This window comes from Alligator mississippiensis, chromosome 3, assembly GCF_030867095.1.
Source record: "Alligator mississippiensis isolate rAllMis1 chromosome 3, rAllMis1, whole genome shotgun sequence".
NCBI classification, from domain to species: domain Eukaryota; kingdom Metazoa; phylum Chordata; order Crocodylia; family Alligatoridae; genus Alligator; species Alligator mississippiensis.
In genome coordinates, this window is record NC_081826.1 from 256719592 (window position 1) to 256736011 (window position 16420).

Genomic DNA, 16420 nt, shown 5'->3' on the forward strand with positions numbered 1-16420 from the left:
CTGGCGTCGGCCGTTGCCTACAAAACGTCCCGCTGCCGCGGCGGAGCAACCCCCCCTCCCAGCGGACTGAGGGAGCTTCAGGACACGCGCATCCCGAAAATGGACTCGTCTTCCAACCCCCAGCGCTGGGAGTGGAATATTCCCGCTCCCTCCAGGTGATGGTGCGGACCTGACATCATTTCCGGAGCGGCCATTTGGAGGCGGCTGGCTCGGGGCTGTGCGGGGCGGGGCCGGCTCGGGCCGCACCTGCCGCCATGTCCGATTTCGATAGCAACCCCTTTGCTGACCCGGACCTCAACAACCCCTTCAAGGTGAGGCTCGGCCCGGCCCGGCCCGGCCCGGCCCGGCCCGCGGCGCCGCGTCCCCCAGCGCGGGGCACCGAGCCCAGGGGCGCCGCCGCGAGGGGAGGCGGCCGTCAGCCCGGCCTGTGGCTCCGGTCTCGCTCGCTGCTGCTGGGGGGTGGGCAGCGCTCGGAGCTGCGGTACGGACGTGAGCCGCTGGGTGCGGGGGGAGCTGCGGGGCTGTCGTGCGGGACGGGCGAAGCCGGGGGCTCCCGGGGCGCCGGCCAAGTGCGGTGAGGAGCCGCCCGCCCAGCGCCACCAGTCCCCGCGGCGAGAGGAGCGGGGAGATGGTCTCGCTCCGCTTCCCTTTGCCGCCGGCCCGAGCGTCTGTTTTCTCCGTGGTCGCGTGATGGTATTTACAGCCATTGCAATAGCTTCAGTGGCCTCCTAATGGCGGGTGGGCCCTTGTGACCCACCTTCCCCAGGCAGTCAGGATTCCTGCTTATTTTGTTCCTCCCTTGATGGTCTGTCTTCATCCCTGTCTGTACCCGTGGCTGAGCAGGAAGAGGAGGCAAATGTCATTTTGTGAGAGGACAGTTTAACATAAGGATTTCTGCAAACTTTGTGAGTAGTAGCCCTGTAGGACTTGCAGCCAACAATTCCTGTTTCCCCCTTCGTTTCAGTCGTAACCCTTTGTGCTTAGCTTTCCTCTCCGTTACTCCCTCTCTTCTTCCTTAGTCCTCTTCATATTTCATTTTAGTTTGGTTCAACAGCCCAGCAGTCGCTAATTATTTTAATTGTGGTACTGTACTAAAGTTGGGCTTGTATTCTTGTTCTCTCTTGTTGTCCCATTGATGTCCTTTAAAATCTGAAGTGGAATTAAAGTTTACTAAATACAGGATGTTAGTTGGGCTACATGTTTTTAAAAGAGCCCACAGTTGTGCTATATATTTGCAGCTTTAGCTGTTGAAAACAGATGGGCATTGTTGATGATGATCAACTTATTAGATGTAGTTATCTGGAGACATGGCAGTCTGTTTTATGAGTTAAAGGTAATTTTAAAATTTGTATTTCAATTGACTCTTCTCCTTCTATACTTCTAGCTCTGCAGTGATACTTTAAGATTATATTTCCCCTTTCAAAAGTGCTTGCTTGTTTGTTAACAGCAGGGTAGCTAAGTATGTAAAAGGCAGAGTATAGATGCATCTGGTGAAGTGAAGCTCTTGAAAGCTTATGCATCTCTGATTCAGTTAATTTACAAGGTGCATCTTCATCCTGCCTTCTGCTTGACTTTAGAGTAACATAGCTACATTACCACTCTTTGCTCATAGTTATATTGACATGGCATAATGTAGTCTTATGTACAGATTCAAAAGTGAGCTTGGTAGTAATATAGCCATATGGGTACCTCTGGTGGTAATTAGCTCAGGATGTGCCATGATTAGGTGGTTATACTGTCTTTGATACTCAGGTTGACACATTCCAAGCTAACTCAGGTATCTGTGCATGGCACTACTTTGTGCTTTGGGGTTTTGCTTAAAGTATGAATTTATTTTATTTGATAGGGTGTGGGGAAGGGAGCCACAGACAGCTTTATAGCTGTTGTCCTGATTTACTTAGGTGAAATTTCCCATGGGTGAGGGGTGTTGTGTTGACCATGCATATCTGTGTAGTGGTATAGCTTTTTTCCCATTATTTTTCAGAGTTCATTGTAAAAATATATTCCTTAAAGCACTGGGCACCTAGCCTTAGGAAGTTTGCACGTATCTTCCATACTCCGGCTGCTTGCTTTTTTTTTGTAATATTTCCTCTTAGATACCTGCCTCTGACACCTGTATATTGTACTGCCCTCTAGAAAGTGCATAGTTTTGACTTTTGTTCTCTAAGCCAGGATTTCACTTTATGGAGCAGAAACATCTTGTACAGGCCAAAACATGATGGCTTTACCCCAGGGGTATCAAACGTACAGCCCATTTTCAGTTGGGGTGAGAACCTTCTTTCTGTTGCAGAACCTGGGGCCCTTGGGCTCCGGTGAACATAGTTATTAGCAGTAGGAAGGTACGTGAGGGCTGATACAGCCCTTGTTGTTCTTCTGCTGCTTCTTTGCCTGTCTTCAGTGCTGCAACCCTACTTCCTTCTCTGCTGGGCCTGCCATTTCCTGTGCCTCAGGGAGATGAAGCTTCTGTTACCATGTGCTTCATGCTAGAACTGGGGTTGCTGCTGTGGCATGGGGCACTGGGCATGTGGCAAGAGCTGGAGCCACTGCGTGTCTTGTGCCTGAACTGGAGGTATCAGAGCCAGAGTTACTGCTGCTATCACATGCCATGGGCTGATTTCCACCTGGGGTTTGCAGTAAGTGACACCTGTGCCTTACTAGAATGGTATAATTGAAATTAATAAGAGGACTCTAGGTCTCTACCTGTAAATTTAGACAGTGCTGTATACTTAATTTGCTGTTTTGTGGATTTTGCAGAAACTGCAAGATCCAGGGTTGTCTGTGAAATCAACAGCATATAAACTTAATAAAAATTAAATGCTTGCTCCCCAGTTGGAGCCAGCAGTCCTCGCTGCTGGGAGGGCAAGGTGCCAGCTGGCAGGGTGGCATGAAGGGCAGTAGACAAGATGGCAGCTGCCCCCTTGTCCTTCCTTCTGGCTGGAGCCTCTTTGCCAGTTGGCGCCAAGGGGACCACACAAAGGGCAGCCAGCAATCAAAGGCAGCTGCCCCCTTGTCTCTTCTCCCCTCCATCCCGCACCCCTTTCCTTGGGCCTCTCCACCAATTGGCACCAAGGTGCAGGGCTGCCTCTAAATGTGTAGAATTAAAATTTTTTGCTGCGATCAACCTGTGAAAATTGATAAGTTCCCCCGCAGTTTAGGTAGATCGCTATGTATACCGGATGATGTGGGTTTCATATGATATAATATATCCTATTATTTATATTATATAACTGCAAGAATTTGCCTTATACAATATAGCTAACTTTCCATATTTGTGTGGCACTTTCATACAACTGTCGGAGTTAAATTTTTGCTCCAGAACACAGACTGGGGACATCTGTAAGGATGCATTTTTGTGTGTTGAGGAGCAGATTCCACTTTTCTTAAGGTCTTATGACCAATTGGAATACAGAGCTTGACCCACTTATGAGGTGCTTAGGTTGTTTGGACTTGTAAACATTTTCAAGTTGGGGGTTTGATACAAGCTTTTTTTGGTTTTGTCCATGAAAGAGTGAGATGCTAACCCTTAGAATAGGCAGTCTTAACTTTCTGTGCTGTTTTGTTTGGAAACCTAGATTGAATAAATTGTTCAGACTTTTTTTTTTAAACTGTACTCTTCAATGTAGAAGTACAAATACACATTTTATAGTCTGTTTTGCTGTCTTCCAGTTATAGTTTACCCATGTGTTGTATCTTGCACAAATAAACGCTGTGCTGCAGTGCTGCTAAACTTGCTGTTAGTTTACTACTACATTGTTTACCTAAAATGTAGGGATTTTTTTCCCCTCAAGTTGTTTAGTTTTCAGCCTGATTTTCTTTTTTTTTTTTTCCTCTCTCATTTCAAAGCCATGAGAATGAAAGAACAAAATACCTGACAACTGTTTAGAAACTTTTCAAAGTTTATTTTTTGTACTCTACCATTAAGGAACCCAGTTAGACTTTTTTCCCCAGCATAGTTTTATTAAATGTGCGGCTTTGCTTAAGTGGCAGTCTTGCTAAATTTTGATATAATATTTGGTGGTAGCATTAATACTAATTTTTTATTTACTGGTATTCATTGGTATAACTTGAAGCTTTAAATATTAATAAATTGGACTATTTCTTCCATTGAGAAACGTAATACTGCTAAACTCTGCTTTTGTATAGACTAATTAATGTTGTGAAGATGCCATCTTCAGTGAACTTGACTTTGAATGAGCTAGATGTGTGTGAAATGTTTGCTTGTTTTTAATAAGAATTCTATTAACAAAATTGTTTCTGAAATGAATTTCAAACAGTTTTATATGTGACTTTCTGTGTTGGGTTTCTTAATGATGGAATACAAAAAAAAATAAATGAGAAGTGCTACAGATGCATGATACATCCCAAAAGCATTGAGACTCCACAGACTCTCAAAACCAGTTATCTGTTTCACTTTTCATTTTTGCTCTGTAAATCTATAGTAACTTGACAATTTTTTTTTTGTTTTTTTGCAGGGGATGGTAATAGTTAGAGATGAGAAATTCTCTCTTCTGTAGCTGCATACTCCTTGCTCTCACAGGGTTTTCTTTATAGAGACAGCAGGTTTGGGGTCTACTACCTGCTTCTTGTACTGAGCTCTTCATTGTCAGTCCTCCGTTATCTTTAGCAGGGCTCCAGGCGGACGTAAATAAGTGCCAGTTCAGAGCTTGGTGTAAGATCTGAGTATAAGATAAACTTTCATAAGATACATGTCATCCTGCAAGCTTGCAGTAAAGATGTACCACAAGACAAAGGATGTGGTATGAGAATCGGAACAGAATGCGGTGCCTTTGGCTGTATTTATAAAATGAGGGCCTGATCTTGCCAGCACTCTAGTGCTGTGGTGCTCAAATGTTTAGCCCTGGGAGCCAGATGAATGGCATGGGGCTGGGCTTTGGGCTGGATTGAGCCCTGGATCGCCCCACCCAGCTCTGCTGCCCTGTACATGTGATCCAGCATGCAGGTTTGTGCTACCCGGCAGGGTGGATTTGATTTAAATCAAATCAATTTAAAGCACTGGTCAGGAAGCCTCAATTTTAAGCATTTTTTTTCTACAGAAGTGCATTCTTGTTGTTTGATATCCTTTATTCATTTAACCTCTTGAAACTTTGCACTTTCAGAGGACGGTTTGACTCTGTACACAAACTTGGAGAGACAAGAGGGCTGATGAGTAGGTAATTACTCAGGACTGTTCTGTCTCATCTCCATATACTGCTGTTAACAAGGATGTTTATCTCTGGAGACAAAATTAAAGAAGACCACTCTACCCAGTAGGACTCAGTGCAGAAGATCCCGTTAAGCATCTCTGCGATGCTTAGTTTCAGTTCTCAAACTGGATTTAACTCGTCTATAGAGGAGTCTCTGGGAACCCCATAAGATTGGGCCTCTAATATAGTCTGTGGCCTGTTGTGACCTATTTATAAGACCTTTCTGAAAAGGTTGCATGACTATATTGTCTCAGTATATAATTTGAAGTTGTAATCCCTATTCCATGATGATATCTTTGAGCATTAACATAATTTAAATTTAAAACTATAGGTTGGGGTTTTTTTGTTTTTTTTAAAAAGAGCATCTTTTTAAAAAAAATGTTGGGTTTTTTTTTTGTTTTGTTTTTTTTTTGTTTGTTTTTCTCCTCCTCCTTGTTATCCACTCCACAGGGCTTGCAGTGCATCTGGAGATTTGAGCAGGGGATTGGACTAGGTGATCTCCTTGAGGTGTCCCTTCCAACCCTCACCTTCTATGATTCTATGAATGCGTACCTGTTAATATCCTGTGGTTTTGCTATCCTGCTGCTTCCTTAAACCTTTATTTTTATTAAAATGTTCATTTGGTCAAATCCTTGACCAGCTTGATCTTGTCTGTGATTTTAATGCTGTTGGTTTTGGTTAATTCTTGCTAAATGTGGGGTAGCATTCAAAAGTACGTTGCTTGTAGTCGTATAGGCATGTAGACTGCCAGGATTGGAAAGAGTGGAAGGTATAGACACAGCAGTAGTAAGTGCTATATTAAGTTATTTCACCCGTATTAAATAGAATATGTTCTGGTGACGCTAGGTAAAACACTGCTTCTGTTTAAGAATTTTTCTTGGGGGTGGGAATTAGTTAAACTGAACTTACAAGTAATGGGAAAGGACAGAACTAATTGTGTTTTAGGACCATAATTTATTCTTCAGTACTTTAACTGTAATACAATCTGACTAATATAGTAAGTCAGCCTTACATTTTGCAAGTCTAGTTTTAAGAAAAAATATTTTTCCCCAAATGTAAGTTGCAGACGGAGTCCTTGATCTGCTGTTGTCAATACAAAATTCCACAGGAGAGTCAAGTAACCACAGGAAATTTATACAAAAGTTTGTGTGTACTAAAATAAAAATAAACATCCTGTATACCAAAGATAATTTTGCCTGAGGTTTCTGAGATTGCTTTCAGCCTAAAAGTCCATGGCAAAATATATCAAGACACACTTTGTTTATTGGTTTAAATGAACCTGTGTACGGGCTCTGTATTAAAGAGTTTGAATTACAGTTCTATATTCAAGAATCATTGATGTCAAATCCAAAATTCTGGATTTGAACCTCATTTTTAGAGGTTCATAATTCAGATGTTTTTAATTTTGAGGGTTGTCAGGAAGGAGTAATCAGGTGGTTGCATGGGAATGCTCTAACAATTTTTTTAAATTTATTACTGTTGCAGGGCACTAAGGTGCCTGCTTCTTCAAGGGTAGAAACTGCTTAGTGAGAGGGCTCCGTCAGGCAGAAACCCCACAAGTGCAGGTTATTGTGGCAGCAGCTTAATGAGGGAATTAGCCTTCATCTACACCTGGTCAGCTGACAAGAAGAAGGCAGGGCCCTGGGTGCGCACAAACCCCAGGGCTGGGACTAGAGAGTTAGTTCTTAGGCTGTAGCCAAGAGGGAAGGAGCTCTTATAGAGGAAGCTAACTGGAGATGCTTGGCTACTCGTTGTGCTTTGAGTAGGATTAAGGAGCTATAGGAGCTCATAGGTACTGGTGGTGTGGGGAGGCCCAGTAAATTGAGAGAGAAGCTTATCTTCTAAAAGGGAGTAGAGTGTGGACCCTATGTTATGCTTGTGTTGTAGCTCAGGGGCTTGTGCTTTCTGTTATTTAAGCTGGTGGACTGGGCTGAGGCCATTGGGGAGGAGGAGACCTCATTGGGGTATGCTACAGTGTGGAGACGCCAGTGCCAGAGAGGGCACAGTGACAGGGGCAGCATACCCCAGCGCCAGAGGGAGTAGTTACTGAGGCTGGACTAAGCTGAGGCCTCAACACAAGAAGACAATGTCTACGTAACATCTGTGAGGTATGGGGTGTGATAAAGGGGTGGTTTTGCATCTAGCCCATAAGGCTTGGGGATATCATAAGACCCCTCTTGAGTGTGGGACCCATCTAGCAACCCATGGGGTTTAGCGGAGTCTGTCCAGGCTGACTGAGCAGCAACTCAAGGGCAGCCTCCCAATTAATCATTTATATCAGCAAGATGTAGCAGGCGAGATTAGTAGGTGCCCATAGGGTGGAGCTGACACAGTCATGGTGTCCTAGGGACATTGGCCATCCCAGGCATGGCTGTATCATGCCAATTATTTTTGTTGAAATGACCAAGTCAACAGATTGACATATCTCTTGTTACTTGTTTTGAACCCTGCTTTAGAAGTTGGTTTAAATCACTTACCTTCACCCACAGGGGCTCCCAACTGTTGAGTACTGAACTGCAACAGTGTTTCCAGCCTGTGGGCACCCAGAGCCCTGGGCAGTACCTCCCTTGGTTTCCACCCCTTTGGGCTCTGACAGTTACCACTTGGCAAGGACTTGCAGCAGCTCTCCCAACCTGGGAGCTGCTGGAGCATGGCGGGTGGGTGGGTGGGCTTTAGCTGCCTGTGGGTTGAAGGCACCACCATGGTGTGGCTTCCCTGGCAGGTGCTATTTGGGGGAAGAAAGGGAGGAAGGGGCACCTGACTCTATGCAGCCCACCCCTATGAGTGCATTGAGTGTCAATACAGCTATGTCTGTTGAACAGTTGGGAGTTTGCTTCTGATGGTGAGTTGGGCAAGGTTGGGGGTTGTTTTGAAATCCAGGAGCAGTGAGACTGGGAATGTTTCCCTCAAAGTCAAGTATAGGCTTTAATTGTTTGATTCTTTTAATCTGTTCTAGTGTGATAGGTGACCCCTAGGTGTATGTGGTCACAGGAGGATTTCATTTTGTATTGTAGCAGATTACTATGGGGTATTTGCATGGCTGTTTCATTGATACGGTCAGTTTCTCTACAAAATGTCCTTGTTGTATAGAGGCAGACAGATGTAGTTACCCATGTTAGTTTAGTAGAAGGTAGAGTTGCACCTTGCAGCCTAACTAAAGTACATATGTGGCAGAGCTATTGTGAGCTGAAGTTCTCTTCATCAGATGTACAGATTTGGGGCTAGCCAGGTGACTGTCATGAGTATTCTTGTCAGGGCAGATGCGATAGAATCGGAGGACCTTACTGTAGATTACAGCTTTTTTGTGTGCTTGTGGTGATTGCTGGTTTTGCGAACATTAGTATGGAGGTCTGAATTTACTTGTATGTGGTGGCTTTCGGGGTGCCATCTCAGATGCATCTAGGAAGGTAATGTAGGAATATATTAGAGGAAGTTTGTTTCATGGGTATAGTTGTTGAACCTGTGACGAAACTAGATAAGTGTTGACTAAATGCAACTGGACTCAGATATTAACTTTTTTATATACTATAACTTGTCTGATTTGCTGAAGGTCTTCTTTCACCCTGCAGGTGATAATGACACTTGTCCCTTTTCGGTAAATTGTTTTTTTGTTTGTTTGGGTTTTTTTCCAAGCTTCCCATTAATCAAATCCTGGTGAATTTAGTCAACAACTATTTAACTTCAGCAAATGCTACAAATCCAAGTTCTGTGTTAGTAATGCACACAAACCTAAACATTCTCAGTCTCCTACTTTAACTTTTTAGAATCCCTCTTTAGAAAATCTGGGGTAGAGAAATTCCACAAACAAGCAATATGAAAACCATACTTTAAGCTTGTGCTTCTTTCTTCTGTGTTGGATGTACTTTTTCGTTCTTGCTTTCTGTATTATGTTGTTTCTCTAAATTTATGGCAGTTCACAAACTCAAATGGTAAGATTGCCTGGTTTATATAAAACTAAATACTTTTATTTTAAAAAACAAAATCAGTCTCTTGAGTAGTTTTTGACATGCACATAATAAAATGCTGTCTTACAACATAATGGATAATCTTAAAACTTTATTAGAAGAATGGGGGACCAGATGCAGGGATGGGGTTTCTAGGTCACTCATTCTTTTTTTTTTATTATATATATTTAAATAACTTAACATTGAACAGCCATTTAAGAGTACTTCCCAACTGAATTTAAAAACGTTAATCTGGCTCAGTGTTTTCAAAATGTGTGTCCACATAACTATACTAGACTAAAGAGTAATGCAGGATCCATTTTATTGTGACAATATAAACAGTTGATTTAATTCTTCCAGGTTTAACTTGCTACTCTGTGCAAGATACTACGTTAGTAAATCTATGTTTGGTCTTTTTGGTCACATACGCTTCTCTGTGGCTTCCTGGACAATAGAGGTTTATTAGTTGCTTTAATTTTGAAATAAAATTTAAAGGAACTAATAAACCTCTATTGTCCAGGAAGCCACAGAGAAGCGTACATGACCAAAAAGACCAAACATAGATTTGAAACAAAATTAAAGGTCTAAAGGAATTTACTTTTAGGAAACCAGGTCTTCTCTGTTTTTACCACATCCTCTTTTCTATTTTTCTTTCTAACTTGCAGTCAGGTGGTAGAATATATCTGACACGTTAACCTGTAATTCAGGTAATCTTGGCAAGTAAATATATGGCCAGAGAGATGTAGACAGCCGTATGAAGTGAGTAGAAGGCAGGTTAGAGATGCATCTTACAGACTATCTAAATCAGATGTATAAGCTCTTATGGGCACAAGCTCATTTCATCAGATGCTGTGAAAGGACATGCATAGAGCAGTTTATCGATGGATGATGTAATAATATAGTATCTATTAATTCAAAGTCTTCAAATAGAACTATAGAATATAGTTTGTAAGTCATGTTGCCTATGCAGGACTACTACAAATCCTGTTTTTGCAGGATCTGTCTCTGATTTGTAGCTTCCAGTGATTCAAAGAATAACGTTCTAATCTTTCTTTTGGGGTTCACATGGGAAGTGTGGTACAAATATAGGCAGCCCCTGTAGACACAATACATTTTTCTGTGGTGTTCAGTGTTAATCTTAGCCTTAAAATGTTACTTGGAATAACCAGCTGCACATGTGAGTAATGCAACAGCCACTGTGCTAGATAGGATGATATGAAGACGTTAGTCTAACACATTAGTCAGAAATTTCAGTGACCAGGACCGGTTGGGCCTAGGAGACTGTTATAGTGTCAGTACTGTGGAATGGAATAGCAGGTGTGACAGACTATATAGTTTTATTGTAATATTAGCCAATTGCCTGTCAAGAATGACCGGGGGGGAAACAGGTGGGGATTGAGCCCTGTGCCCCTTTTTCCCCACCCCCCGTCTGGGCCCGTTTCCCACTTCCCTTCTGCTGCTTGGGGTCCAGGCCTGCTCCCTAACTCCCTGCTGCAGTGGTAGGGGGAACAGAGGAGCGGGCCTGGGCCTGAGGGTGGGGAGAAGCTGGGCCTCTGTGTCAGGGGCAGGGAAGCAGTGGGCCTGGGAAAACCTGGGGGGGGGGGGGGGGGGCACTCCCCTCCCCCTGCTGCTGCCACGTCGGGTTGGGCTGGGCCTGCTGCTCTGCCTGCCCACTGTCACAGCAGGCTGACTTCTCCAACCCCGCCCCCCCCCCAAACCCCCTCCCCGCCCCCATCAGACCCAGGCCTGTGTCTGCTCTTCCCTTCCCCACTGCCACTGCATCAGCCTGGGCCTGCTCCAATCCCCCATGCTGAGCCTGGGTCTGCTCCCCACCACCGCTTGGGGTCTGGACCCGCTCCAGCCTGTGGTGCTGCCAGCTCCAGGAAGGGGGGACGTGGTGGGTGAAGACACCTCCTCCCCCCAGGGCTGTTGCTTTGGCCCTGTAGGTGGTGATGATGGGAGGGGTAGGAGTGGGCTGAGGCCAGTGCTGGTGGTCTCATCCCTCCATGCAGTGTCCTGACCCTGCTCCCCCCTCGCTGTATTGTTCCCTTCCCCCCCCCGCCCCCCCCCACTCTGTCCCTTGTGTCCCCACCATCATGGCAGCAAGCTGCCACCTATCTGAATGCTTCTTCATGCTCTGATTGGCTGTTTGTCAGCCAATTGGAGTGTGAATAAAATGTTATAGATGGATGAACTTAGGCTTTATAATATTAGAATTCTAGCGTAAATGTGTTCATATTGTAATAATGTTGCATGCCTCAGTTTCTCTGATTTAACTTGTATAGGAGAGGAGTGAAGAGGTTAAGAGAGACTGAAGCCAGAGTTTTCTTGTCTTAGATGTATCTTGTCACACAGACAAGGCATTGGATAGCGTAAATGCTTCAGTTGAGCTTGGTACACATTTTTGATGTCCAAGGGAAGCAAAGGGGGAGAAGCTTTGAAGCAACCTGAAAGTAGGGTGTAGGCCTGACAGCTAGCTGTAGCTCTGCAGTGAGGCTGGGTGAGCTGAAGTGGGAACAGAGGGACTCCTTAACCCTTTGGAAGGGGCAAGAACTTCTTGCTGTTTGGCCTTTGCCTCCATAAATACTTTACTTAAGAGGAGCTGTCTACTTTTGTTTGGGACTGCGATGCATTTCTCTGTTTAGAAGTGATAAAGTTCCTTTCTGCTGGTAATGGCAGAGAACGACACGGGGAGACCAGATGTCAGGTATCTGAAAAGTTGGAAGGAGCCAGAGCACACTACTCTAGAAGCCATGCCTAGGCTGGCTTCAGGGGGTACTTGGGGACCAGAGAAAGCCAGGGATTTCAAGCAGTCCTGGGGGATCCATGATGGGCACATCTGAAAAATAAGTGGTGGGGAAGGTGAACTAAGAAAGGCTAGCCCAGGAGTAGGCAATGTTTTTCGCAGGAGTGCTGGAAAACCACAAAGTCTACCTGGTAAGGTGCTGAAGTGCCAGCATGCCAGAAACACAACTGGGGCAGAGGACACTTAGCAGGACGCACTGCATACTTATCTAGTTGATCATAAAATCAATATTTTTTTTTTCTTTACACTAAATACCAGACTTTCTAAAAATTTGGAACCTGGTGCCAGTAAAACTTCATATACTACCTTTGTTGCATATTCTTTTCTTGTTAAGCATGTTGTGATGAGGGGAAGAGAAAAAAGGAGAGAGAGAACCAGAGACACGTGCTTACATACGCACAGAAAACCAGATGCATGCACGCTGCTAGGTTGCTGGGACGGAGACTGACCGAAGGGTGCCCTAGGCCCACCACAGCCCCTGTACTTCCTTGGGGAGCTGGCCCCAGGCTGCAGTGTGGCCCACTGAGACCCTGGCCTGGAGCCTGCCCCTCATCCAGCTGCCTCCTCCCTGGGGGAGTAATGCTGTGCTGGGCCAGGTGGGGTTCCCTGCCCCAGGGCTGCGGCTGTGCTGCAGTGAGAAGTGGGCAGTGCAACAGGCTGGGAGAGAAGGGGAGTGGGGGGCCCCCACTGCTTTTGCCTTGGGCTCTCCTTGGCCAAGCTGTTCTGATGTAGCTGTGAGGAGCTGGGGCACTGCTGCTTCTCCCTGCACCTCTGCCCCCCCCCCCCACTCCCCTCCTCCCCCAGCTGTGGCTGTACCTGGCACAGTGGGACTGATGTCCCCCCCTTCCCCCAACACCCTCCTCCACTCTCTGCCCTTCGCTCACATGCGCAGGTCCCCTGGCAGCCTGTGGGAGGATGCATTGGGACAGGCTGGCCACAGCTGCAGCAGCCACTGCTGGGCAGGGTGGAGGAAGCCTGCCTTACTGGTGGCAATACAGCAAGAGCTGCAGAAGGGGCTTCTTCCCCCACTCCTAAAAGCTCCTCCTGAGGGTTCTTCAGGTAGTGTTGTCTCCCAAGTCCCTTTGAAAGAGCCTGGAGCAGCAATTTAAAAAAAAAAAAATTAAACAATTTCCTTGGCAAATGGCCTGGCATGCCAAGGAAAATGTCTCTGTGCCACTAATTGACATGCATGCTGGGGGTTGCCTGTTCCTGGGGTAGACAAAAGAGACTGGGAGTAGGGGTGGATATTGGATTCCTGTGAGAGAGGATTAGAAGACTGGGTCTTAGGGTGTGGAGAGAGAGGCTTGAGATTAGGACTGGCTGGGTGGAAAAGATGGAGTAGGAAAATGGGTAGAAGAGCTCACTTAGTAGAGCAGATGCTCCTGCATGGCTTCAAGTGGAACCCAGGATTCCTAAGGCTAGGGACAGTTGTTACACACAAACTGGTTTAAGTGATCAGAAACTGGTTTAAACCTGTAACAGAACAGACATTCACTGCACATGAAAATGGCTGAAGCCAGTTTGAGATAAACCTGGTTGAATGTAGTATCAGACTTAAACTGGTTTGACCCAAATCAGTTATGCAATGTCTGTCCCAGACCCCTTGCTAGTTTAAGATATAAACCAGACTCCCCCAGCATGATGGTATCCTCTCTCTGCTGGGTGATGCTCTGTGATCCGCTGCAGGGCTGGCCCCTCCCCTCTGCTCCCTGGCTGGAGCTTGGCACAGACTTGCAGGCACAGCAGGGTCTGCTGGCTTCCCTGTGCCCCACTCTTCAACACCCCTGCCCCACCCCAGTCCCCTCCTCACCACTCACTGCTTAAGCTGAGATCCCTTCCTCCTCTGCCACAGCAGGGCCTGTATCCAGCATGTGGTATGCTAGCTAATGCTGAGAGGTGCGTGTGTCTCCAGTTTCCCTGGGGTAGGCAGACAGAACAGTGACTGCTTAGGGCAGTGGTTTCCAAGCTTTATAAGTAGGATATCACCTTTGGCATTTAAAAGCAATACAAGACGTACTGTATGCTGCTGCCCCACCCAGCAGGTAAATACTGTGGGGAGTTAAGTGGGGGGCAGATTGAGGGAGAAAAAATTGTTTAGCGGTGCTTCCCCAGTAGGTAAGTTCCACCCAACCAGGACCCAACTCAACTTACCCCTGCTCCTGCATCTGTGATACTGTCCCTCGCTGCAGGGGCCTCAGTCTAGCCCCTTCCCCTCCCCCTTGGACTGACCTGCTGGGCTGGGGCACACGCAGACATGCACATGGTCACTCAGGGGAACCCCCCCCACGACAGCCTCAGATTCTCTCCAAGAGGCTTCAAGATCTACTGGTGGATAGAGATCCACTGGCTTTGGTCTTTTGGAGCCAATCAACAGGTCAGCTGGTAAGCTGTTTAAGAAGTTTTTTTGAAGTAATGCGGAGAGAGGCTATTGTTTTGCTAATTTGGTAATGAAGACTGTTATCAGGCCCCCTTCCCCCCCCCCCCCCCCACTCACCTGTCAGTTTGCTGCAGGGAGGGAGACTGAAAAGCTCCGTATCATCAACAGCTGTATGCAGTGCACATTCCCCTTTGCCTCAATCCAGAGAGAATGACTGTCCAGTTTGAAAACAGTTCAGCCTAGTTAGGTTAGACTAACTTGCAAAGACTGAATAAGTTCAGGTTCAGGCTTCTTGAATGTCTGCTGCTAGCCTAAGTCTCACCATACTACTGCTGCCAGCAAATACTTGAAACTTGCTGGCAAAATATCTCATCCTAATCTAGCACTGACTCTGAGAATAACAACCAGCTACTGTTATTAGTTCCCGCAAGTGATAGAGATCTTTGTGGTGGATTGAAAGGTTCCAGCCCTGGCTGTATGCATGTCCATTTGGTATTTCATTATGGAATTTCCAGTTACTCTAGTTTTTAATAAAAAGAAAGATGAATTACAAACAGACATTCAGATTAGGAATTGATGTAGTATGGTCATCTATACATGTGAAGTACAATAGCCTTTAATTACATTATCACATTTTAGTTTTCCACAGGAGTCTTGGCACACTCAGTGCACAAAATGAACTGCACTTGCTTAATGAAAAGTTACTGTTTCCTTGTTGCTGAGTCCTTTTTGCTGTGCAGAGTTCAAACTCTGGTTGAAGATGGAATTTAATTTTTTCATAAATACTAGAAAAGCTCACTTGTAGTATCAGAACCCTTCACAAACCATGAGTGAATGTATTTAATCTGTGCCTTACTTTGCCATTGTTTTTTTGTTTTTGTTTTTTTTAAGTGAGAAATACCAACTCCCTTTTGCAGCACTACTGTGAAAAATAAAAGTTCATTTTGGGGGGCAACTTGAGGCCCTTGGGTTTTGATTTTTTTTGTAGCGCGTGCACAGCATTTTATAGCTGCTCAATGTTTGAAAGCACGTTCCTGATGATTTCAGAGGCAGCTATGGGTGAATGTTTCTGAAAATCAGACCAAGGGTCTCAAATTGGGCATCAGAAAGTGAGGAATACAAAACTAGTTTCTGGCTCTGATATTTTAAGATATTTTGAGCCTCACAGAAGAACTCCATGCTGCCAGCAGGGGTAGAATACAGTTTCTGGGCTAGCATTCAGTTGCCTTAACCATGAAACTGTTTTGTATTTCTTCAATTACTGGTTTTGTTTCCTCTGTCTTCTAGCTTAGTAAATGATGCAAGGGTTTTACGGGCAATGGCCTTGACTAGATCTATTTCCCCCCCCCCCCCCCCCCTTGGTAGAACTCAATAATAAATGCTCAATTAATTAAAAGCTATACATACCCCCAAACTAAGGTAACATGGGTAATATTAATTCTAAGCTCTCCTGATGCTTTAGTGACTCCTGACTTGCCTATTTTACCTTAACATGGTTGAATAGCTGCTATATGTAATCAAACTATAAACTCTTTGGTGCATGGATTAACTTCTATTGGACAGTGTCTTGTGTAATGGGACTCAATGTAAATTGGGCCTTTGCATGCAACTAATATTAATGCTTGCAGTTTTCTTTCTGGAGCTGATCTCTGACTCTGGATACAGTACCAAGAGATGAGTCTGAAAACATTTCAGAGTTACTGCTACTTGTTATGACAGTAGATAATGGAGCAGTAGAAAATAAAGAATGGTAGAAATTAACCAAGAAAAAAATTGAAGGAGATGGCTGATGGAGAATAGGTGTCTCCTAACAAAGTAGTCTCTGCTATTCTTATTCTGTGTATTTACAGTAGAGATATTAGATTTGCCAACTAGGAGCTTTAGGTTCCTTTTGACTAAGTAAATTTCTCACTTAACTGTCAGGAAAGAACTGTTTTTAATTCAGTTTTGCTAACCACTGTTACAATGGCATAAAAGCCTTGACTTGAAAGGAAACCTACATAAGTTTCTTGAAAACGATGGTCGAGGGTGGGTGGGAGGTGAAGGGTGGGAAACATTTTTTTTCCTTCAAATAGTATTATACATGGAA

The 16420-nt window shown here is 44.9% G+C and overlaps 1 protein-coding gene across 2 annotated transcripts in view; it reads left to right on the forward strand.

Moving 5' to 3' along the window:
- Positions 1-224: 224 nt before the first annotated feature.
- SCAMP1 (secretory carrier membrane protein 1) overlaps positions 225-16420 on the forward strand; it is an 82230-nt gene continuing 66034 nt past the window's right edge. Inside the window, exon 1 of one of the 2 annotated variants that reach the window (XM_019482161.2) lies at positions 225-311. Coding sequence is in view for 1 of the 2 variants with exons in the window: in XM_014594782.3 (XP_014450268.1) it covers positions 255-311 (57 nt within the window). In the remaining variant the exon portion in view is untranslated. The remainder of the gene's footprint in view (positions 312-16420) is intronic. The other variant, XM_014594782.3, reaches the window with a different exon arrangement.